This window comes from Astyanax mexicanus, chromosome 1 (assembly GCF_023375975.1).
Source record: "Astyanax mexicanus isolate ESR-SI-001 chromosome 1, AstMex3_surface, whole genome shotgun sequence".
NCBI classification, from domain to species: domain Eukaryota; kingdom Metazoa; phylum Chordata; class Actinopteri; order Characiformes; family Acestrorhamphidae; genus Astyanax; species Astyanax mexicanus.
The window spans coordinates 24468464-24494251 of record NC_064408.1 but is presented as its reverse complement, the minus strand read 5'-3'; the positions used below and the strand labels follow the sequence as shown (position 1 = coordinate 24494251).

The following is a 25788-nucleotide window of genomic DNA, read 5'->3' as shown; positions in this document are numbered from 1 at the left end:
CCTGAAAAGAATGAGTATATTTAGGTCAATAAATATGTTTACTTTTTGTATTGTGAATAATTTGCTTTAGTAATGTAATACATTTAGCAAACAATTAGTCTTTGTCTACTCAAGGATTTTGACATACTCTAAAATAAGCTTTTTTACTTGTTAATGAAATAAAAACCTATTGCCATGCAGTAGATCTTGATAATTATCCCCTACAGCTGTGACATTCAGGGGTAAAACTCTTGTTTTCTTGACCTAAGATAACTAGTCTAGATAACTAAAATAACTAGACTTAAGTACAAGTCTTTTTAGAAAACATGTTTATTCTATGAAGTGTAGGAGTTTACAAAACATACAGAACATTAGCTGGTGGAAAAATAAAATCATAAAATAAATCATTCTCCAATATTAAAACATTCTACATGTGGTATCTCAAACAAATATACATATAATACTGTGTAGAAAGAGGATCACACAAAGTAGCCATAGAGTGGCTTACATACACACACACATTATATATATATATATATATATATATGTATATGTATATGTATGTGTGTGTGTGTGTGTGTGTTATATATATATATATATATATATATATATATATATATATATATATATATATATATATATATATATATATATATATATGCTAATAAACACATACAAACCAGTTAACACATTTTTTAACAGCACATTTCCCCTAGTTTTGGTAATATGCAGTACTTCGCACGGTCACAACCTAAAAAACAAGACACAACAGAATGTATGTTAGACAAAATAAAGCAAAAAATAAATAATTCAACATTAATGATAATGTTACATTAGATATTGGTAATCAACATGTATTTGGATGCCAAATACATCTAAACTGATTAAACTGCACTGACATGAATTGACAGCCAGAAAGTCCAGGAAAGGTAATTAGATATTTATATACACATTTATAAATATAACAGCTAGCCAACGCCAGTCTGTTAAATGGGGAATCTGGCAATAGCATGGTGTACGAACCTCAATAGTTACATACACAAGATATCTAACTAACTAAAATAATAAACCACAGAGATAAGAGGACGCTCTACATATCTATTAAATAGCTAATTTACTCACTGTTTATTTTCATCCAGTCACCCAGTCTCAATGCCAGCTACCTAACAACACATAAGACACCTCACCTAAACTGGGCTAAACTAGACTCAAATAACGTAACCTCACCTTGCCTCACATCACTTCACCTAAACTAACCCAAACTAAGATAAACTAGGCTTAACTAAGCTAAAGTAAGCTAAACTAGGCTAAAGTAAGCTAAATTAGGTTTAACTAAGCTAAACTTAGCTAACTTGACCCTCTCCTCTCCTAACCTAACGTAATTTCGCGCTCTGAGCCACTTCCAATCATGAACACACAACCATTTCAACAATAAACACTAGTTTTAAGAGTTTTTACGAACGTGAGGACGAGTAAACAAGTTATAGTTTACTTACGACTGTAGGAGCTGTGTTCTCCAAGCAGCTGCCACGGAGCTTCTCCACAGGTGAAAAAAGACGCAGCTCCCACAGGCTTCAGAGCTGTGTTGTGATTGGCCGCTGTGAGCTCGATTAGCTCTGCGCTTGATTGGTCATTCTGTGTACCCCGGATGTTTCCCTGAAATTTTTCGACCTGAATTTTTTTTACCTGAATTTTTACAACCTGAATTTTTATAACCTGAATTTTTTCGACCTGAATTTTTATAACCTGAATTTTTACAACCTGAATTTTTAATCCCTGAATTATTTTTTTGCTACATGATTTTTTTTTTACTTAAAAATTTTGTACCTGAATTTTTTAAAACAGTCCTTATCTGAAATGTCAATACCTGAATTTTAAATATCTAAATATTTGAAGGTAAATTTTTCAAGAACACCAGATTACACACTCTTTATTTTCAAGAATCATGTTTTTTTGTTTCAGGTTCTGGTGACACTGATTTAACTCCATAGAAACCTAGCACAACCTGTTCACCAGCACACCAGAATAAAGGCTCAGCACTGCCTCCCAGTGGTCAATTTTGATATAACTATACACTCCTATTGGCTGAATGTTACACTCACTCACTCACTCACCGTCAACTGCTTTATCCGTTAAGGGTCGATGGGGGGTGGTGGGGGGTGGCGGTGTCTATCTCAGCCGGCATCGGGCGGAAGGCAGGATACACCCTGGACAGGCCGCCAATCCATCGCAGGCTGAATGTTACATACATAATAAAATGAACTACAAAGCCTGTTGTAGTCACTTATATAAACAGATCTTCACTAATATTTTACATCATCTGAGGAAATATTAAGGTTGAAGTTTGATGAGATTTTTTATTATTTATCCCGAAGGAAATGTAGGAAATTAAACCATATTTTATTAAATTAACAGGTAAAATAAAACAATAGATATATTAAAACTATTACAAATAAACAAACAGTTTAGGTCAATGGATTTAAAGTAGCACAGCCACTGTGTCAGCCAATTGTAGTACTGGGGCATACAATAAATACATCAGCAAGTACCGATTTTAAATATTGTCCGATATAATTCCGATATCATTGTGCATCCCTAGTGACTTGCTGTGCCTGTCTGTGCTTGTTTCAGGCTTAACTGAAGAGCCCAGCAGTAAGGCAGATAGCAGCTCAGTCAAACAAAGGAAAATGAGCAAGAAAACAAAGGAAGAAGAGAAAAGGAGACCTGCAGGATCTGCCAGCACTGAGCAGTAAGTTGGTGCAGACAGGAATATAATATACATACATCTTATCTGACAAAGAGGAGAGTTAAAGTATGTTTCAACTGCAACTGTACAATACAAAGTAGAATATGCCCACAAACTATGGAAAATAATTTCAGCTTGTTTTACATGTTTTTAATAATTAAAACACACTTAAATTAAAATGTATTGCACACAGTTATTGCATACAGATGCAGCAGCTATATATATATATATATATATATATATATATATATATATATAATATTTAGCTTGTTTTATTCAAACATTGTTCAATGTTCAACCAAAATTACAATGAGATATGTGTAATCTTCCAATCAGAGTGGGGCTGGAGTGTGTTGACGGTGACATTGACATACAGCGGCACTGCTCCTCTGGCTCAGAGCAGGAACTTCGTGAAGGCAGCCCACCCGTGGCCAGTACTTTAACGCTCTCGACTTCCTTCGAGGAGGACATCCTGGACCTGAAGTGATGACAATCCCACAGTGTACCTCTTGTAGCTCCTCCTCTGCACCACCTGCGGTCCTTTTGTTTGTTAGTTTGTTTTTTAAATATTGTTTTTGTTTTCTTATTTGAACTCTTGTATTTGTCCTTAGTCCGCTTACTTACTCAGTGTGTGGTGTAGAAATGGACCCCCAAAGCTTTGCACCTGAGTGAGTTTACATTAATCAGTGTGATGAAGGATAAAATGCGTGTGCGTCTTGTTTAGTGAGACTTACGGACAGTGATCATTTTAAACCGCTGGACGAATCGAGCAACACGGACGAGCGCCGTCTTTGGAATGGAGTGGGCCGCAAAGGCACAGGTCCTAGATCAGGTTTTGAACACATGAAGCTTTACAGGACACACCTAATGATAATGTAGCCATGGAAAACAAAAGTCAGAATTTCAGGTCATAGGATTGACCCAAGACTCTAGGTCAAGGTAAGGCATTAATAAACCAAGCCTGAATGTAATACTGAAGCACCTAAATCACAACAAAATATCTATTTTAACTAACGTTGTGATTTGAGTGTCTTCTATATCTGTCAGTTGCACATTGTAATAGTGAAAAATTATAAAAAATGAACTTGTGCATCTCAGGCTGTAGCTGCACCTGTGAACTTACATACAGTTTGCACACACACTCATGTACACACATACACACACAAATAAATATATAAATGTCCTATCTATAAATATTTAATAATTAAATATACAGGTGAGTTTAATGTTATACTCTACCCTTTGGCAAACAGGGCAGAAGTCTCCCACAAGTGCCATTTTTTTCCTACAACTCCTAGCAACTGCAGTGAATCAGATTGGCCACAGACTACATTTTCCATGAGGCAAACAGCTACACCTAGAAGCAACTGACACAAAAAGCTCTAAACTTTGTTTCATTATTAGCACATGCGCTTTGCCTCACAATGTTCAGCTTAACACTATAAGTGCACTCTTTAAAAAATGCTTTTGCCTATGAAAAAAGGGCTCTGGAACACCTGCATGCCTCCCTTGAGTCCCATTACAAACTAAAAGGGATTTTCTATACTAAAATGTTAGAATTAGGATTTAATACGTTCACAAATCATAGACATTTTAGACACTGGGAGCAAAACTATCAGAAATAAACACAGAGCAGATTAGATTCTGTAATATCAGGTAAAAGAAAGAGAGTCTAGTTAAGGTCAGTGAAGTAAGAGTCAGAGACAGTAAATATAACAGAGGGAGAATACAGGCATCAGTCTTGGATAACTTGGTGCCATGTTGTGGTTCAGTTTCTGCTAAGCTAAATGCATGCCCCCCTGCCCTGCTCCTCTCCCCCTCACCTACCCTTTCTGACTCTCTTTGTATGTTTTACCCACACTACTCAACACTAGTAGCAGCCTGACTAAAAAAAGGGAAAAACATGGGACTATTTTTGCAAATTAAAGTTTTAAATGTTATTTATTTTATTATTGCTCTTTGAAAGGAGTTGCGGTGGAGCTGGAGACTGACGGATGATGTGTAAAATCTTTACTTTTTTTTAAAAGCACTTCGTTCTCTTTGCCTCCCGTTCACACGATTCACTCGCTCCTAAACTGTTTTCGCAGTGGTTTTGTATCTTAATCAATATTAACTGTTTAGACTGTTGCTGAAATTCTGTGATATTGAAATGAAACAAAAAAATTATAAAAAAAAACAACAAAACAAAACAAACAAAAAAAAAAAAACACCAAGTGTCTTAAAATATTGTATCGCCATTGTTTTTAATGCCAAGTACTACTTGTAAATGTTTGTGTTTCAGATGTGGCCTCAAACTAAAATATTATTATATTATTATTATTATTATAGCTTTTATTTGATCAAGTGCTGTTGACCACTGCTGTAGTTCATATTGTTCATTGATATGAAATAAATATTTATGAAATTTCAGCAGTGTACATTGTGTCATGCAAGATTTCAGGATTTGCTTTTTATATAAGTTATATATATACTGATATGCCAAAAGTCTTTGGCAAAAGACTTTTCCAATGATTTTGCATGGATTTTGAATTGGTAATTTTCAGCTGATTTTTATATCATATACTATTTTATCTTTAAGTCTGTTGTAATGGCTACCAGTTTAACAGCAGCTGCTGAGCCTGAAAAACAGCAATAGACCTGCTCCCATGCTGTTGAACTTCAATGTACTGAAGTCACTGCATCTGAGGCCGCATTATGATTGGATTGTGCTAAATCCCTACATACACAAAGCCACTTCCCCACATAGGCATTTCTATTGTCTGCTTATAAGGCCAGGTTCACGAAAATAAAGAACAGCCTGGGGCTGCATGAGAAAGCCACACACACACACACACACACACAAACTACGTTTTACCTAATACTTTTCAGCACTTCAAAATTTACACCTGACCACAGACACAGAAAAAACTTCTGTCTTTCATAAAGGTAAATGTTATGGTCTGATGAGCCAAATATTGAGTGGTTTGGCCACAATGACCAAAAGGTGAACCAACTGTTAAACATTGCAATGGTAGGTAGCATCATGCTTTAGACCTATTTTACTACCTCAAAATTCCACAATTAAATGAGACTATAGAATGAATAAAGCAGCTTTTGGAATGGCATTCCCACAGTTCTGATCTTAAACCTTTTTTGCAAATATGCAGACTGTGCTTAAAAAACAGGTTCTTGACAGAAACACAGCATGAAACTCTTCCTAATCTAATTCTGCAGAAATTAAAAAATTATATACAAATATTAATTTAGAGTTCTGCTAAAATTATTAATTTAAAAATTACTATTAATTTAAAGGTCATTTGCTGTATGTATTTTGTTGACTCTGTACTGATTTGCGGAAAGACTTCTGATTCCAGTTTCTGTCAGTTAAAAACAAAATGTTAAGGCTGCAGCAGAGAGCACAGGTTCACCAAAAGCGGATAATTAAACACTAACAGCTTAAATTCATGGATGAATCTGCCTCGTGTTAACAGTCCAAGCTTATTGATTTGGTGTGAGGAATGTTTTCTAGTGCAGCGTCAGAGCTAGACGTTTTTAAAAATCCAATTCCCCTTCTTAGGCATGCATGCTACACTGCTGTTACTGTAGATTAACCCCAACTTAAAACAGAATTAACAGGAATTTACAAAAAGAATCTGTTATGCTCTTTCTGCGGCATGACGTGTGTTCACTGGAGTGGAGTGGGATTCTGTCAGCCAGAATTCGGCACAACACCTGGAAAGGTGTTTAAACTCAAAAAACTTGATATAATGACAAAATCCAGCAAATGAAAGAATGTCACAGAGTGATGCCCATGTAGGTGATGATGACAGAATGTAATGAATATAAATTAGTCCATTCACTAAACTGCAGTGTGAAACCAAAACTAACCAAACCAAATTAATTAAATGAAACAAACACATGCACCTTAGTTCAGACTTGGTCTGGATTACTATGTGTGAAAGGCCCTGAGCCTTTCTAATGATTGTTTTAACATAAGGTACACCTGGCAGAATGTTTTTTATTTATGAGTTTATTAATCTTGTCTGTTCATTGGATTGTATTGCCCAGTGTTGCCACTTATCATTATTATAGCACAGTTGACAAAAACTAAAAGAAAAAAGTGTAAAAGATTGTAAGATGACTCGCTGTGGCAACCCCTGAAAAGGGAAAAGCCGAAAGAAAAAGAGGAAAGTGAAGGATCATACATAGCTAGAAAATGTGAATTCTTATAGATACTTCTGAGGCATTTTTAGTAGTTCTAGGACAAAACAGTGTCAGTCAGAAATAAATAACAGTTTATTTTTCAGCATATGATTTGAATAATAAGTGTTTAATTGTTTAAGTTACAGTTACTGTACAGGGTACTGTACAGTCAATAACCACTGCAAAATGCAAATCTATTTAAGATATTTAAATAAGTAAGATGCCTTATTCTAGCTGTTAGATTGCTTTTGTGATCCAGGCATCATGTTCAATGTAAAACTTAACAGCTGTTTAAACATTGGCAAGACTGTACAAAACTTGTTTCTGGCTGTGTTCATACCTGGCATTAACATGTGCCACGGGTGATTCGATCACAAATGATTGCCAAAATGCGAAGTTGTTCAAGTTGATCAAGTGGCAGTTTAAAGGCTTCTTCTGTGAGCGTTTGTGATCGGATGTCTCGCATCATATTCACAAAGAGAAGAGAAGACCTGAACTGAACTAAAAACTTTTCTCATTACCTCTCACTATTCCTCTATATTCATGTGTTTTCTATATAAATTACTAATGACTAAAATGGCTCCTGACTCCCTCATCAGTTTTGTGCAATATGGGGTGAGACTATTTAGTTTAGTGAGTGGGGGTCGAAAACACAAGTGAATTTGGACACAACCTCATCATTAGCACTGTGCTTATAATTAAGTAATCTCTAAGCGTTAAAGTTGTTTAAAATTATCTACATGCGGAAATATGGGAAAATAATGGCGTCCAGTGGCTCTCAATGCTGTTGTGTTTGAATTGTGTCTTAATTGGAGGAAATGTGGTGCTTTGACTAAGTGCTAAGGCTGTGCCCAAAGCTGTTGGGGAAACTTATCTCATCGCTCTTATAAATAGCTAACCTGGCAGAAATAGAGCTAGTCCTGCTCCTGGACATTGGAAATATCAGTGACACTGTTAGTTATTATGTATTAGTTATTATGTACACAACATTGCCAAAAATATCTGCTCAGCTGCATTGCGTTTGGTGATTTGAGGCTTTGATGGAGCTGCTCAGCCATGGAAAACTATTCCATGAAACTATTCTCTATGCTTAAAGGTTCTTGAGCTAATCTGAAGACCACATAAAGTTTGGCGGTCTGTAGCAACTGACTCTGCAGAAAGTTGGCGACCTCTGATTTTTGTGTGAGAGGCATTCGTTTCCTGTATGCCTAGCTGCTTGGGTTTATTCACTTGTGACAAAAGTGATTTAAATACCCGTATTTAATGATTTAGATGTGTGAGTGACTTTTGGCAATATACTGTCATTACTTTTTTCACTGCTTGGATTTTTTTTTTTGTAGTTTCTGGGATCTAGGATCACATGTCATAGATATTTTGGTATAAACTTAGCTTGTGTAGTATGCAGTGATATTTACTATAGACTGTTTCAATGAGGAAAACAATAACAAAGCTACTGTGCATGTCTGTTCCTTCGACGCTTCCGGTGGCGCTATTTTCAAGTATACAGCTGTCAAAATGAGAGTGCATATTTCCCGAAAACAGAGCAAACATATGGTCAGAAATTAGTAAAAAGTGATCAAACCTCTTTTCCTGATCCTTTTGATAAGGATTTAAGAGGGATTTTTTTTTCCTCTGATTTAAAACACTTGTCAAATGTGATCTACCCAGATGTGAATCACTAGATTGTTGAAACGGAGGCAGTGAAAGCGCTCCACAGTTTCGGCGCATATAATTACTTTCTCAGTGGAAAAGTTGGGAATATTTGTTCCTGTAGCAGAGAAGCATCACTATAGTGTATGGTGAGGTTGGAGCAAGTCAAACGCTATCCAACACGTACTCTGCAGGATTTATAGATAAGAAGGAGGGAGAAGTTGTGAGCGGACACTGTAACTGCACGGCAGGTTAGCAGTGTGAAAAACAAAAGCACTATGGAGGACCAAAAATGACATAAATAAATGTTGAAATAAATAAATGAATAAATAAATAAATGTTGCCATAAATAAATGCATATAAATAAATATATAAATAAGAAGTGTATTTATTAATTAATTAGTTTACCTATACAATTATTTGTGCATGTATTTATTTATTTATATATTTATTTATTTATTCATTTATATGTGCATTTATTTATATATTTATTTATTTTAACATCAATTTATTTATTCATTTATTTATTTATATATTTTTACATTTATATGTGTATTTATTTATACTTACGTAATTTTTTGTTCTCCATAGTTCACTTGTTTAAAGAACAATTTGACCTGATTTTCAATGTTTGTGACTCTCAGATTAGGTAAAGTTTGCATTCATGTTAAATTAAAAAGTTACGCCCACTGTTTTGAACGCTGTTTACCGCTAAACGGAAGTGTCCTAGGAACAGCTACGTCACTTCCTACGCTCATGAATATTCCTCTGAAACGGTCTATAAATCATTATGTATTATGGTAGTTTATAGTGCCCTCATGTTTCACCTGCACTCCAGCCACCAGTATCGCCTGTATCCATTGGCTTGTTATTGTAGTGTGCTCAGCTAACCCACATGGACGTGGATGGTGTAGTCTTGCAGTTATTACACACGTTTTTTGCAAAGACAGTAATGTGAGACACTTCTCTGCTCATATACGCCTCTCTGACCACCTTCAGATTTGAGTGGTTTGAGTAATTAGAGTAATTAAAATGCATCCTCAAGTCTCACTGTACCCTGTTTGTAGCTGAACTTTTTGCTGTCCATTTATGATCAGACCTCACAGGACACATGTTAATACCAGGTGTAGAGGGAGCCTTTCTCACTACCTATTATGTCACCATGAATGAAGACTCATTTAAGACCTGCAGCAAAATTTTTACCACCTGCCTGTCTAAACAATCATCTGAAACAGTAACCATGTATAATTTACGTGCAGCCAATATTAGCATTCAACCATTCAGCAGTTAAAGAAAGATAAGCAGTCAAGGTTGGCATGACCATGGTCCCAGTGCAGTGTCATGCATTCAACTGTGCCTGTTATCTAGTGCCAGTGTGTACATTTCCAGTGTTTTACACACTCATTACTCCAACCTTTTATATGTTCTTGTTTGTTTTCTCACCATAACACAGTGTTGTAGTCTGTAGCCCATGTGCTAAGTCCTTGTTTGGCATGGCATAAATCAAGCTGGTTACAGAGTCAGCAGCAAACCAAAAGCAGATCCTATTTTCAAGATAATCCCTTGAACGAAATTCAAACATTTCTACTAGTTGTAAAAATATATCAAAAAATTGACTTGAGGTTGTTTTGGTTTGGTTGTATTTGTCCCATTTTATATAAAAATAATATTTAAGGAGATACAACATCAAACCTTCTAATCCCAGAGTTAGTTTGCCTAAGCAAGCATGCAGGACTAGCCTTTAGATTTCAGTTGCAATCTGGTTTAGTACGCTGCTTAATCCCACCAGACCTATAATGTCGGGTAATGTCGGTTTCTTTTTGGTTCATGCTTTGTGGTTGGTCCAGAATACCTGTATGGTCCATAAACAAATACTAACTGGAGAGCATCAGCTTCACAGGACATGGACTGGTCATACATCAGGAATTGCATCATCCATCCATTTCAAATACGACATACTTCCATCTTCAATTGGAAAACTGATGATTTCTGGAATTTCGTATGGATGCAAAGCTCTAGAGAGGCACACAGACAGACATTAAATAACTGGTGTATTTACATATATACTCACAAACCTCTTTCTACACTCCTTGTTTCTACACTGTGTCTAATCCATTACAACACCTAATACACCACCAGAATATCAGTGTCACTGTAGTGCTGAGAACAACCCACAAACTGTTCAATAGAGCTGAGAAAATAGAAAATGAGTGTAGAAACATAAGGGTGGTATTAATGATATGGCTGATTGGTGCATACATACAGCTGTTGAAGAAATAAGAGGCCACTTAAAAAGGATGAGTTTCTTTGATTTTACCAAACTGAAAACCTCTGCAATAAAATCAGGAGAAATATAGATGATCACAAACCATTAAACCAAAAGCAGTGTGTAAGACTGGTGGAGGAGAACATGCCAATATGCATGAAAACTGTAATTAAAAAGCAGGGTTATTCCACCAAATATTGATTTCTGAACTCTTAAAACTTTAAGAATATAAGCTTATTTTCTTTGCATTATTTGGGGTCTGAAAGCTCTGTGTCTTTTTTGTTATTTCAGCCATTTCTCATTTTCTGCAAACAAATGCTCTAAATGACAATATTTTATTTGGGAGAAATGTTGTCTGTAGTTTATAGAATAAAACATGTTCCCTATAATATAAACCTATAAATAGCAAAATCAGAGAAACTGATTCAGAAACTAAGGTGGTCTCTTAATTTTTTTCCAGAGCTGTATAGTTTTTAATGACGTGGAACTGACATCTACTTACATTACATATTCAGTGAGTTTCTGAATTAGCGATGTTCTGGTCCTCACCAACTAGAACAGAAGCACAAGTTTTACACATTATACTTCATCCTAAGCAACATTCTTTGAATGAAAACATTTAATGTTTTATTGTTTTACATGAGTTTTTGTGTTTTTAAATACAGTTTACTGACAACAAAATGACTATTAAGCAACGATTCAAATAAATGAACAATTTTTTTTATAAACAAAGCAGTACAAACCAGAAGAATTTCTGAAGCATCTTGAATCTGTCCTTTCCAGTAGTACCTGACAAAAAATGTTTTCATCACTCATAAAATTGAGTATTGATTGCTAATGCATGTTAATTAAGCAATGATACACTCGAGGTTTGTGCTATGACATGTAATATTGGCACTGCTGTGCCTTGTTTGGTTATAAATTCGATCTGTTTGATTATAAAAACTCTGCCAATTAAAAAAGTTCCAAAAAAAAGTTGGCTTGTAAGTGTACATAGAGAGCTCTGGTTGCAGTGCATTACCGACTGATAATGGCACTCATAGTACGCCTCTCAGCCAATCACATCAAAGGGTTGGAACTAACTGTGGTATAATAAACCACATAGTCCATTAAGACCAATCGAGTTGTACTGTTTACACAATGTCATCTTGGTTTGACTACTGGTGTGCATGTAACAGTACATGTTAAGCACGGTAGTGCTTGTTCTATTTAGTTGAGAGTTAATAAGTAAGCATTTTTGGAAGTTTCAGGTGCAGAACACATTGTTTTCATGTCTTTAGTACAAACCCAAAATACAGGGTGAACCTAAATAACAGGTTTTGGTGTAAAAAACATCAAGAACACTGGAATCACTTAATTTTCTTGTTTGTCCTGAGCTTGTGTTGACCCTGGTCTTTGAAATGGATTTATTAAGCTGTAACAGATGTAGTGCAAGTGCATATTGCCATATCATGTTATATTTTATTAGTTTTTCACTTGAATTAACTTAAATTGCATTGCCTCAATGACTGTCTGTCTGAAACTACAGAAGAAATGTGAAATATGATATCAGTTGACAATCTTCCAGCTTGTTATATATAGGTCAGCTTGTAGTTTCAGAAGGTAGTTTCTTACACTACATTAAAACTCTGATGACAGAACTACAGCTTAAAGTCCTGGCCATGTATGAAAAGCTCTATGAAAAGCCCTGTGCAGATGCTGTTCTCTAAAAGCCAGCGGATTAGTAGTTAATACTTAACAGGTTTTCCTACTGCAGTACTGGCCTTGGGGAAACTTCCATTAATGTAAACACCAGTCTCAGCTGTTTATCGTCTGAAGTTCACTCTCACTGTGTCCTGACAAACTGACGGCATGCCTGCCTGAGTGAGGGCTTACGAGTGAAAGGTCAAAGTCACTGTTCTCACATGGTGGAAGTGCGGGGAAGAATATTCACACATGCTGCCATCCTTTTCTCCATGATATGTCTAAGACAGAGGAAGAGAGAGGGATCACAAGATGTTATGCATGATCCTGGTTCAGGTTTTCTTGGTATATATAGCAAATGCTACCATGCATGGTTCTGTACAAACAAAAAAGCCAGACAACAGGAACAAAAACAGTTCAGTCGTTCAGTTTTTTTACCAAAAAATTACTTTTTGTCACAAACTGTGATCCTGGGGATAATCTGATTATCTCATGTGATGTCTGACCTGAACATCTGGGAGCTTTAAAATTAAAGTTCAGAGCAGGTCACCCACAAACTGCAGTACCTTAAACAGTACCATACCTCATCATAGTTCACTAACTACAGAAACTGTAAAGGAAAGACACTTCGCACAAAACACAAATTCATCTCTTTAACCCTTGTGTGGTGTTCGGGTCTGTGGGACCCGTTTTCATTTTTCATTAAATGATACTAAAAATATATTTTTTGTAACTCAAACTCATCGGCATTGGCTCATTTTTTGTGAAAAACATATATCAAAACACATTTTCGATAAACACACACTGTACACCCCCCACACACACATTTATATTACATACAGTATATTTGGCCAAGGGCTAATAAACATTGCTTCATTTGTAAATTTGAAACTAAACAAATGTTCTACTCATATCTTGAGTTTAATTCATTTTCTTTTACATTTTATTAAAAAACTAATAAAAAAAAGAGTAGCACTTTTTGAAAGAAATGTAACATAAGAAAGCTAAAGGGCAAATATCAACCATGTAAGCTGTTTATATTGCTTGCAATTTAGGTGAAGAAAGCATGTGTAAAGCATTCTAATGTTAAATTGCTTAATTTTGCTGAATTAAATACAAGTAACAAAGTAAACGAGTAAAAAAATATGAACACCACACAAGGGTTAACACCTCATGTCTGCACATCTCTGTAGATAAAACAGTGAAGCTTATCATGAAAAAATGTACCACTGATGCATTCATCATACATTTATAATACATTCCTCTGTTGACTGTGACATTGCATAACAATCCTTGCTCTATTCTCACAGTGACAGCACCTGGGTGATTCTCACGAAAAACAGATTTAAAAGGGTTCACACTTGAAAAATTTCAAAAGGCATTTAAATATAAAATTTCTTTTTGTTATGCAAGACTAGGGTCTGAACTTTTTAGAAATACTTTTTTTTTTTAATTTTATAATTTTTTTCTGTATATTTTGCACCATTTTAGTCAGTCAGAGCACACACATTCTCAGTACCGCAACATGATAACACAGAACAGATATGGTTTAAAAGTTACACATTTGTTACTTTTTAAATAGATATTATTAACAGTTGTGCTCATATGTGTATATAACCCAGAAAATATTATATTTATAAGTTTCCCATTTTTTTTTATTTTATGATTTGTCTCATTACCGCAACAGATTTCATGATTCATGTCCTGTCTTTTCAGGATATTTAACTGAAAAATTACATGTATAATTTCTTATTTAGTACAGATGACCTATGAAGAAATACAATTTATCCAAATACCATTATAAACTAGAATTTGTTTTATAACAGTAAAATAATTAGTAAATAAATATGTGTTGCGGTAAAGAGAATGGTGTTTCGGTAAAGAGAGTCAATGTTTCGGTAAAGAGAGTCATTACAAGGATTCCTACTTAATTAACAATAACACTTTACACAACAAACACAGAGTGTGAATGCTGTGAATAAATAACAAATTCTAATGATGTACTTCTTGAGTTTTGTATGGAGTAGTAATATTGAACAAAATGTGGTATTTGCTGTTGAAAATTATTCTCAGTAAGACTCAAGCTGTGAAAATATCCTATTTTGAACTGTGTATTTTAATAAAACAAATTTCAACATACCTCATTAGACATAAATTCCTTAAAACTTTAAACATCACTGTATAACTAAATTGAAATGGAATGTTTAAATACAAAATAAGTAATTCAACATCTCATAAAACAACTTTTTTATTAAGTATTAATTTCATGACAGATATAAACATCAATGTACAACTAAATTGAAATTAAATATTTAAGTATGAAACAAGCAATTCAACATCTCATTAAACATCTTTGTATTAAGCATTAATCTCATGAAAAATGTAAACATCAATGTGCAACTAAATTAAAATTAAAGATAAAATTAAAGAAAGTTGTTTAATGAAATGTATATATGTGTGTATATATATAAATTTCATATATATAATATATACATTTCATGAAACAACTTTTATTGTTATAAACTGTTAATAAAGGTTGTTTCATAAAATGTGTATATATATATATATATATATATATATATATATATATATATATATATATATATATACATATAAACAGTTTATAACAATAAAAGTTTATAAAAATAAATTTCATGAAACAACCTTTATTAACAGTTTATAACAATAAAAGTTGTTTCATGAAATGTATATATTATATATATGAAAATTATATATATATATATTATTATTATTATTTTTATATATTATTTTTATATCTTATGCGGAAGTTATATGGGTGCCACTGCCCTGCTACATAAATCTGTTTTTTATCTGAAATTGCATCATGTATTGTTTTATATATTGTTTATTATAAGTAAATAAAGGCTTTTTTATGAAACAATATATATATATATATATATATATAAGTTCATGTCACTTAAAACATTAATTTCTCTTTACCGCAACAGTGAATCTCTCTACCGCAACAGGCCTTAAATTGTTGCGGTGTATGAGAAGGCTGTTGCGGAGTATGAGGGACCTTAACCTTCTTTGATCTCTGTGGGGCCACCATGATGCCTGGCTAAACTTTTGCTAGCTTTTTGTATTTAGACTTTAAAAACCTTAAAAATTCCCAAAACACAATAACATTTTCATTTTTTAAACATTAAAAACTAGCTGTTTCGGTAATGAGAAACAAAAAGTTGTGTATGCTCGCTGACAACCAAGTTTTTAACATTTATCTGGAGAGGTATAAAATTAGGTGCTTACCTGGTAGCCATCTTGGGTGTCATACTAAAAGGTGTCCCCCCTCTCAAAATGGCTGTTTTTTTTCTGTTCCTTGTGGTCTTAAATGGTGCTTGAAAATTGTTGCGGAGGCTGAGAACATTGGTTCTGACCAAAGTTATTTTTCTAAATATTTTCTTTTCTTTTACCAATGAATTCCAAGTAATACATTTTTATTGACTGTAACAATTTACTTTATGAGATACATTTAAGTTTTTTATTATTTATTTATTTTAAATATTAAAATTGTGTAATTGAAGAGCCGAGATTCAGCAATGGACGCGTTGCGGTACTGAGAATTTCACACTAAATTATAAAAAATACATAATTTAAATATCACAATGTCTACTTTTAATCACTTCCAATATAGCCTTTGATGAGATGTTTATAAACCAGTGTTTCCCAAATTGATAGCATTTACCTGTTCATCACACTCCTTAATGCCACCTCATTAGTCTGATTTCGTGAGAATCACCCACCTGTGAATGTTCATTACTACCAGACAAATACCGTATTTTTCACACTATAATGCGCACTTGAAGTCCTTTAATTTTTCCAAAAATCGTCAGTTGCTTTAAAATCTAGTGTGTGTTATGTATGAATTTTACCAGTTAGGTTGTAAGGAGCAGTAAAGCCACTCCGCTAGTACAGTGTTAAACAGGAGTTTCAGTTTAACTCTCCAGCACCGAGACTCGAGACCGGAGCAGTATTAGCATCAGCTGCTAACCACGCTAGCTATTTTGCCGTTCAGAGGTAAGTATTATCGGCCTGTAGCCTGCTGCAAACCCTGGCTAGCACTGCTGGAACAGTATTAACATTACCCGCTAACTGTGCTAGCTCTCTCGTCATTCAGAGGCTGCTGCTTGCAGTTCAGAGTTGAATAATATTGGCCTGTAGTCTGTTTTACCGTGTTAAAACAAGCTACACGTGATATCGCCCTGGCTTACCACATCACTCAGGGTTCCTTAGTGTAGCACTGTTGGTGGCATTAGCCACTAACTGCAGCAAGCCTTAGTGAAAATCTGCAAATCTAAGCTTACTTTAAATAAACGGAAGTGCTTTACTCACTAAAATAAAATTTTTTTTAGAACAGAAATCTGTGTAGATAAGACTTTAATAGAAGCGCTTGTTAGACTTAAATAGAAATGTTTATTTTTTCAGTTTTGTTTACTTAACTTAGCTTAGTTTTACAGGTCCCTCCATCCAGCAGAGAAACCTGCTGAATTAGAAGGAAAAGAAGGCGACACCCCCTTTCCAGACTAGTGTTGTATAATGCTCTTATAATCCGGTGCGGCTTATGTGTGAAAATAGACCAGAAAATAGACGTACGTTGGCGTTCATGCGCCTTATAATGTGAAAAATATGCTATATCTCCAGATTCACTGTGAAGAAGTGTTTTTGAGCTCACAGGCAATTTAAACTGACATTTTGCCAGACTAGTGTCTAGTTCTCTCTACATGATTTTAGCCTCGTTTTTCAGTCTCATTGTGTGTGTGTTATGTGTGTTTGTACCTTCCAATATCTTTAGCTGTCTGTTCAGTGGGACAGTTGATAAGCAACATGGAGTGGTGTCCAGCCACGTAAGTTCCACTTAGGGCAGCGTAAATCTGGATGCCCAGCATCCTCAGCACGGGGTACAGTGTGGCAGTCAGCACCATCGTCTAAGGAATAATATACCAAATACATGAGCAGTTAAATGATTAGAAAATATCAATAAACTCAAATCTGTGACTCTTTACTCTGATGAGACAGATTTGAGATTCCATAAATAGGGAGCAGATCTGTCACTACAACCAACTGTTAGTCTCTTGCATGCTGCAAGGTTCACTAAGCAACTATTGCAACAAGCCACAACATCCTATTTTGCTGAACTTTCAATTTACAAAGAATTTCACATCAGCTATTTGGTAGACGACCAAGCCACAGAGATTGTCACTATGCAGTCAACTGTTTGGAATTTAAGCCTCATACATTCTTCTGCAAACAATAGCATTCTGACATGCAGTGAGAAAAACTACTAACAGAGCATTATTGTCAGTACACAAATGCGATTAACTCATTTGACCCCAGAATTCCTATTGAGTAACTATTATCAGCTATTCAGTAACTACTAAAAAGTAATTAAAATATCCTATAAAGGCCCTTAGCATTTACAGGGCTTCTTCCTTGTATGCATTACATTTGGGTTTTGCATACCAAAACGAATTGTAATTAATCATTTTTATACACAACCAATCAGCTTTTATACTTTGTAGAAATTAAAGTCATTATCATTCAAAGTATCAAAGTAATGTCATTCCATTTCTGAAGTAGTAGAAGCATTTAATATTCCTTGATCCACAATAGCATTAGTGATAATTATTGTAAATGGTGTCTGTTTACAAATGAAAATCTGAGCTGTTATGTAGGAACTAAAATATGTAATCAAGAACAATGAGACATTTAAGGAAGCTCACTGTGGTAGGATAGGACACCATTCTTTGATCATTCTCTGATGGCCAATAGGTAAAACATGCATATTGTTTAAATTTGTTTTACAAAAATACTATTTAAATAATTTTAACTGATCATTTTAAGAGCTGCTGTGTATGGATTTATCTGTATAAATGCGTATAAAAGGAAAACTTGTGATTGGATTAAAACGTTTGTGAGTAAAAATAATGTTAACCAATGACTCCATACTATTAAGTTGCTAACATATAGTTTTGTGGGCACAGCTAATGTCTAAAGGCAAATACTGAGTATATTCGCTACACGTTTGGGAGTATAGCTAAAGATGAATGGAAAGCAGCTATATGCCACAAGTCTGAAAGTGCAACATAGTAATATTAAGCAGAAATGTTGATGATCTACACTTTACTGGAGTAGGTATTTATTTTTCAGAAGACTTTTTACATCTACTCCTTAAATTTTCACAGTTATCTGAACATTCTTCTACTTACATTTTAAAAATACACAAATTTCTCCTATTTTATTTCAGCCTGTTTTCATTTCAGCTTCTAAGAAAAATAAAAATAATCCAGATAAATCGCTCCATCCAGTTACAGAGGATTTGATTGTGGCTGGATGAGAAGCCTAAATATATACCATTTCTATCTAGCCTAGTATGAAAGATGATACGTGTAGAGACTCAAGAGAACTCGAGTGAAACGTCCCAACTAAGCTTCTTTAATATATTTACATTATATTAAAATACATAAATTTTCAACTGGCATTTATGCAGCATTGTTCACATACACTGCCTGGACAGAAATAAAGTCGCCACCTGGATTTAACTGAGTAAATGATGTGGGGTTGATGCTGCAGTTGGTCAGGTCTAGATTCAGCAACAGTATGTGATGAAAGAATGAGGTCAGCTGACTACCAAAATACACTGAATATAGACCAGGTTATTCCATCAATGGATTTTTTTCTTTCCTGGTGACATGGACATATTACAAGATGACAATGTCAGGATCCTTGGGGCTGGAATTGTGAAAGAGAAATTCAGGGAGCATGAAATCATCATTTTCACACATTGTTCACCAGCGGTCAGACTCTTTAATCATCAATGCAAGATCTTGGAGAAAGATTAACGCAACACTGGATTGAAATAAATCTTGTGACACTGCAGAAGCTTATCAAAACAAAGCCACAGTTAAGTAAATGTTTGCTGTAATCAAAGCCAAAGGGGTTTCAATGAAATATTAGAGTGTGTGACTTTTTTGGCCAGGCAGTGAGTGTATATGTAAGTTATAGATAACTAATAAACTTGTCCAGTTTTTAAAGTGTAAAGTGTATGGATTTTACCCTCAGCTAAGCTAACTGTTAGTTAACGTTAGTTAATTTAGCTGTATGGTAGCTAATTCAAACTAGCTAACAGTTAGCTTAGCATAACGGCTCTTTTTTTAATTAAGTGTCAGTTATTTCCAAATAAAAATGGTTAGAACTCGTTTATACATATATGTACTCGATTATAAATGTTTGTCTGGTCCCCAATAAGGGGAGAATTTAGTTTGAACTATTTTTAGGCTGTTTTATTCAGGGGAAACTGAGAAAAATCTGGAACATTTTTAGCAAACGAACAACCAACCACCGAACAACAAACCAACTTTACCACAGCACGAAACCGAGACTGAGAACTCGTCCAACTGTCCGGTCCACCTTAAATACAGCAGCAGGTACATTCCAGCGCCTCCACCCTTTAAGGTGGACCGGACAGTTCCAATGCGAAGTGGATATAAGCACAGGATATAAGCACAGGCTACGACCCCGCCCGGGGTATAAAACAGGACTTACCCCCAAAATCAGCATAAGTCGCGATTTGGACAGGCTCTTAGACATGGTGTCGCTCTGACAGCGCTGAGAGGACCAGTCCAGCTTGTTGTCCTCAGTCACTTTCATCCTGAAATCACCCTTAGATCACTTCCTCACACTATCACAGCCCTGCTAATGTTACTGCTGATGCTGATACTGCTGCTGCTGTTCACTCCGCTCCTTCCATCAGCTCCGCAGCCTGTAGCTTCACCTCCTCTATCAGGACACTTAAAACCATGGCTGCTGCTGCTGCCTCGTGTTTACAGCCCGCTGCCCGTGTCCGCGGGGCTCCGGCGGGTCTGACCGGTTTGGGAGAGGGCAGGATGAGGGCCAGCAGCAGCAGCAGGTTACCGCTGACTGGCGCGGCTCGTGTCCGGCTGACCCAGCGTCCAATCAGCGGCGGCGCGCTGTAAGAGGATTTCAGTAATAAACTAAAGTGCTGCTCTTCAGGAGGAGGCTTCTGCTGCTGCCGCTGCTGTGGGGGGTTGCAAACAGCCAAAACGCTGAACTGTATTTAGGAGACAACTAGAGAAATAAGCAGCCCAAATGTTGTGTCCAAAATACACTGCCTGGCCAAAATAAAAGGTCACACACTCTAATATTTTGTTTTGATAAGCTTCTGCAATGTCACAAGATTTATTTCAATCCAGTGTTGTATTCATTTTCCACCAATATCTTGAATTGATGCTGGGAGTGTTTGACCGCTGCACAAAGCACATCCCAAAGATTCTCAATGGGGTTAAAGGTCTCATTCCATCTTTTTTTCTTTCATTTTAAAATATTACAATAATAGGTCTCTAGTTTGAATGAATGCCATGTGAGCCATTTTGTTATGAGAAAAAAGTGCTCTGGTGTTTTTATTTAGCCGTGCTTTCATTCACTGAATTGATAGTCTCTAAAGAAAGACAGGATGGGGCGCCGAGTGGTCCAGTGGTCTAAAGCGCTGCCACTATGAGCGGGAGGTCGCAGGTTTGAACCCTCGGGTAGATGGTGCTCTCTCCCCACATCACTCCTAGGGTTATGTCTGCAACTCAAGGCATCTGTGAGCTGATGTACCGGAACCGAGCCGCTGCCTTTTCCTCCAAGGGCACTGGCTGCTCGGCAATGCTGCATCAGCAGCAGCTCGAAAAGAGGTAGTGGTTGGTTTCACATGTATCAGAGGAAGCATGTGTTAGCCTTCGCCCTCCTACTCCTGTTGGGGCATTACTAGTGATTGAGGGAGTACTAATGAGTGGGTTGTGTAATTGGCCGTATAAATTGGGGAGAAAATGGGAAAATTTACATATAAAAAAAAGAAAAAAGGATTTTAGCCCTTGTTTATGAATACTCATACATGCAAACCTATAGCTTCTGATTGGCTAACAGCACTACAGCAGAGAACACCTATCTGCCTTCAACCCCACGGTAAATTTTACAAGATTCATAGCGGCTCATATATCCTGCCAAATGAAGCACTGCAATCAAAACTTCACATAGCATTATCAAAATCATCATTTTGCACCAAATAGCTTTAAACACTTCGTTCATATTACCAGATTATTGTCTAACCAACTACACACTGTCAGGAATAATGAAAAGCACTCTCATTTTTAGTAAACTTTGCATAATATTAAAATAGTTCAAAAATTCTTCAGATCGTTCACATGCACAGACATATTTGCATATACATGCAAGAGCTGCACTCTTTGTCCAACCTCTCGCATTGGCAGCCCATGGTTGATGATAAGATCAAGTAAGATTGCTCTGATTTTATTTGAAAGCCTGAAAGCCAGGTGCCACATGAATTGGCCAATTATCTCATGTTGTGTTATTTTAAATTGCAGTGTTTTGTTATGGAAACATGTGACTTTATGACAGATTGTTGTGTGTTGTAACAGCAATTGTAAAAACTGTAATATTTTGCATGTTTTGCCATTTTGAAAACCTGCAGTCATATAAACTGTTATTATTCAGATATTACCCCCAAAGCTTCACAGTAAATAGCAGAACTAGTACAAAGTAAATAGACTGTTTTCAAGATCATCCGGTCTCACATGTGTTGCTTCACCCCGTCTAACCTGTCCATCAACAAACTCAGTCGGACCTCCTCTAACCCAATATTATTTGCTGAAAGGTGAACCATTTCCAGCACAGCAGTGACATTGACAAGATAGTGTCAAAATAAAGATAAAGATAGTGTGTATGGTGCTGATATGAGTGTATCAAGCACATCAGTATTTCTGGTGATTTTGAGTCAGTGTGACTGCTGGGTTCAACTGCAACTGATGAGCTTAATGTTTAATAATACGAAATGTTTAAATGTATTTGAACCTCATTCATCCGTATCATGCTAAGAATGTGTCTTGTTTACCAACTGTTCTTAAGTAGAAATTTATTTTTTTAAAAATGCCTTAAAAGAGGAGAGCTGTGAAAGTTATAATATTGGTGAAGGTCCAACAATATTGCTGTGTTTGGAGTTTGGCTGCTAAATGTGTCTTTTGAAATGTGTCTAATTTAATGCTCACTTTCTGGGGAAAACCCACCTTGCCACAGGCCAAACCCACCAAAGTTCTCACAGACAGTGACCTAGTATTGATCCCCAGGTCCACTGTTGTGCCAGTTAACATTTATATTATTTTTAATGAACAAATTTACAGTATAGTTCACACAAATTTTAATGAACTAGATCACATTCATATTTAGCTTTGAGTGGTCCAGTGGGCTAAGCACTGCCACTATGCTTGTTAAATCACTGGTTCAAATCCCGTTCATGTAGCTTGCCATCAGCTGCCGGAGCCCTGAGAAAGCACAATTGGCTTTGCTGGTAGATTGCGCTCTCTTCCCATATCGCTCCAAACACTGATATTGCTCAGCGCAAGGTGTCAGTGAGCTAATGTATTGGAAGTCTCTGTGCTTTCCTCTGAGGGCACTGTGATGCTACATCAGCAGAAGTTTGACAAAAGGCAGTGGCTGACTTGACATGTATCAGAGGAAGCATGTGCTAGTCTTCACCCTCCTGGTGTTGGGGCATTTAGGGGAAGTCCTAATGAGTGGGTTAGGTAATTGGTTTGTAAATTGAGAAGAAAATGGTATAAAGATTAGAAATAAATAAAAAAAGAAAGAAAAAAATTGCTTGTTTACAGTTCACGTTAATTTTCTCCCCTAATAAATAGGCTGCAAATCTTTTTCACTAGAGCCCATTCAAATCAGCGATCCATCTGGATCAAACCAGCTGTTTTCTATAATATGGATATGTTAAAAGGTAGACTGATACACACCCTGAATACATTTGATATCCCTTTAGTTTAAATACCATTTGTAGAATTTGTAGAAATATTATTATGTGTTTGTCACTCATGATTTGGCGTATTTAACCAATTATTTAAATGTTTTAAAGAATGCACAGTATGAAATCAGGCAGGATTAGTAAAGTGTGTTGTGTGAAGCTTTGACTAGCTCTATGTTCATTATGTGGTATACTAAACAATTTGAACAGTGTCTGGAGGAAACTAGGTCATTCTTCATGGTGCGTGTGGGAGCTCATCACAATAGCTTCCTTTTGCTTTTGGTTGACGTTCGAAACAATAGCTGTAGTTGTAAGAAATTTCCACAGCCCAGTCTTAAATGTCGACGCTGGTTAGTTTCTGGTTACTGACTGTGTTAGCAACATTGAAACATAGAATGCTACTTTGAGAAGAAAGTACTTTCTGTAGAAATCATACTCTCTACTCCTCAGCCCATATAGTCCATACATGAAGACTAAGTTGACGTAAAGCTAGCTCTTTTTAGGCCATTATTGTTTTAACATCTTTTCATCTTTCATCATCACATTTTCATATTAGAGCATACCGGAGCTTAGCCATGCACACTTACACTCAAGCATTTTACCACAGATTGCGTTTTGAATAAGTACTAGTGCCTTTACTGTGGTACACTGCTTTAATATATTCATATCCAAAAGCTTTCAGAAAAAAGTTCAAATGTGGATTAAACTAAAAAAGAGTAGAGGCAAAAATGCCATCTATAGCCCTATCTGAACATGATTAGTTTCTCAGGGGAAGGCTGTGAAAAATATTTCACACTTCTACTCAGTGATAAAACTCTTGCATCCACACTGCAATTGAAAAAACAGGAGGACCAGTGAGTTTTTTGCCTTTCTTGGTCACATGACATCGCATTCAGTAGCTCCTCCATTTCCACTCGCTGTTGTGTTTATGTGGATCTCTGTGAAAACGTGTGCCCGAAGTGTAATTCCGGTGTGTGGCAGTGAACAAATAATTATTTTATTAAATGCAAGGAGCAGAAACTCAGAGATGTGGACCTGGACGGAGTTCAGCGAAAAACAGTAGGTAATTAAGCCTGTAATTTTCTCAGAGGACGTCTAAGGAAAACACGTACATGGTCATTCCGGACGGGAATAAAATCACAGAGGACCACCCCATAAAAGAGAAAATTACCACAGAACCTCCTGAGAAACAAATCCCTTCCGAGTAGGGTTTATGATGTATTTCTGGTATTCATGTGTCACTGTGGATTAAGGAATACTAAATGCCTGCACAACCTCAGAAATGGAACATTCCATCCATCTGGCATCCACTAACAGGCCTGCTCAAACTCATTAATACATAATAGCCAGTGTTCAGCCTCACTCACAAGATAACACCTCAAAACTCATACAGGTGTGCGCATCCCCAAGCCAACCCATGTTTACACACTGTAAGCAAGAAGTTATGATAACTTACTTTGTTGTATCTTTTGATTTTGTGATTTCAACTACAGTTTAAGAGTTGTCAGACGTTCATTCCATTTTTCTGTGGCTTTTCTTCTCTGACCACACCAATGCATTGGTTACTAAGGTGAACGTTTTACTTGTTTGGCCATTGGGCAAGAGGAGACAGATCCACTGACTATATTTACAGTCCTTTGTGCACAATGGTTCATGGTTTCTACCCAAGACCTGGCACAGACAAACAGGATGTGACATGGCCTATGTGTAAGCTCCCGGAAGCTTTGTGGTTCAGTGCTAACCCCGACTAGACGAACATGCTGCACCAAATAACGATCTTCAGTTCTCTAAAAATGAAGCAGAGGGTCATTCCTAACTAGCGAATCAGCATAATGCTTAAAAGGAGGCGACAACACAGCATTCAACTGTCCAAAATAAAGCTGGGTAAACCCTGCCTCAGAGTCTTCTCCTCTTCTCAGAGGGATAATTATTGAACTCACTCCACTTCACCTCATGTTAGATATTAAGCACCCAAGCACTGCATATCTGCACTTACCCAACAGCAGCAACAGCAGTCCATTAACCTAATATTAGTGTTTTAAATATAAAAAAAAAATGAAAAAATGTTTTACATGTGTAATACTATGGAGCCTCTAAAGGGACATGGTATATTTGTTTGTTAAAAAAAAGAGTGGTAAGCACCACATACTAAGTAGTGAGCACCACATACAAGAGTTAGTAGCTAACTAGCTAGCTAACTTTCTTTAGCTCTGGGTTTATAGCTCCCTTTAGCTACCAAGCTAAAACATTCCACACTGAAATAAAATAGTTCATGTTAGCTAACCTAGCTAGCTAGCTAACAACTTCATTTCACTGTGGAACATTTACTCAACAAGACAGGTTATTGTAAGTTGTTGAAGTTCTCTGTCAGTTTAAACTACAGACGTACACAAAAATAAGCAAGAAGCATGTCTATGGGGCAGTTTCAAAGACAGA

At 36.0% G+C, this 25788-nt stretch overlaps 2 protein-coding genes across 7 annotated transcripts in view; one reads left to right on the top strand and one right to left on the bottom strand.

Annotated features, from left to right (window-relative positions):
• Nucleotides 1-5134, top strand: part of garnl3 (GTPase activating Rap/RanGAP domain like 3) — a 103521-nt gene extending 98387 nt beyond the window's left edge. For all 6 annotated transcript variants that reach the window (XM_007258103.4, XM_007258102.4, XM_007258106.4 and 3 more), the window contains 2 exons: nt 2611-2728; nt 3062-5134. In XM_007258103.4, the coding sequence (XP_007258165.3) occupies nt 2611-2728; nt 3062-3212 (269 nt within the window). In that variant the 3' untranslated portion in view covers nt 3213-5134. The remainder of the gene's footprint in view (nt 1-2610; nt 2729-3061) is intronic.
• A 1582-nt stretch (nt 5135-6716) lies between these two features.
• Nucleotides 6717-20514, bottom strand: zgc:63972 (protein CutA homolog). The gene is made up of 6 exons (XM_007258101.4): nt 20070-20514; nt 17304-17452; nt 12728-12787; nt 11567-11612; nt 11326-11375; nt 6717-10572 (listed from the first exon to the last, which is right to left on the bottom strand). The coding sequence occupies exons 1-6, from the start codon at nt 20172-20174 to the stop codon at nt 10470-10472; spliced, it is 513 nt and encodes a 170-aa protein (XP_007258163.3). The 5' UTR covers nt 20175-20514; the 3' UTR covers nt 6717-10469.
• Nucleotides 20515-25788: the final 5274 nt, after the last annotated feature.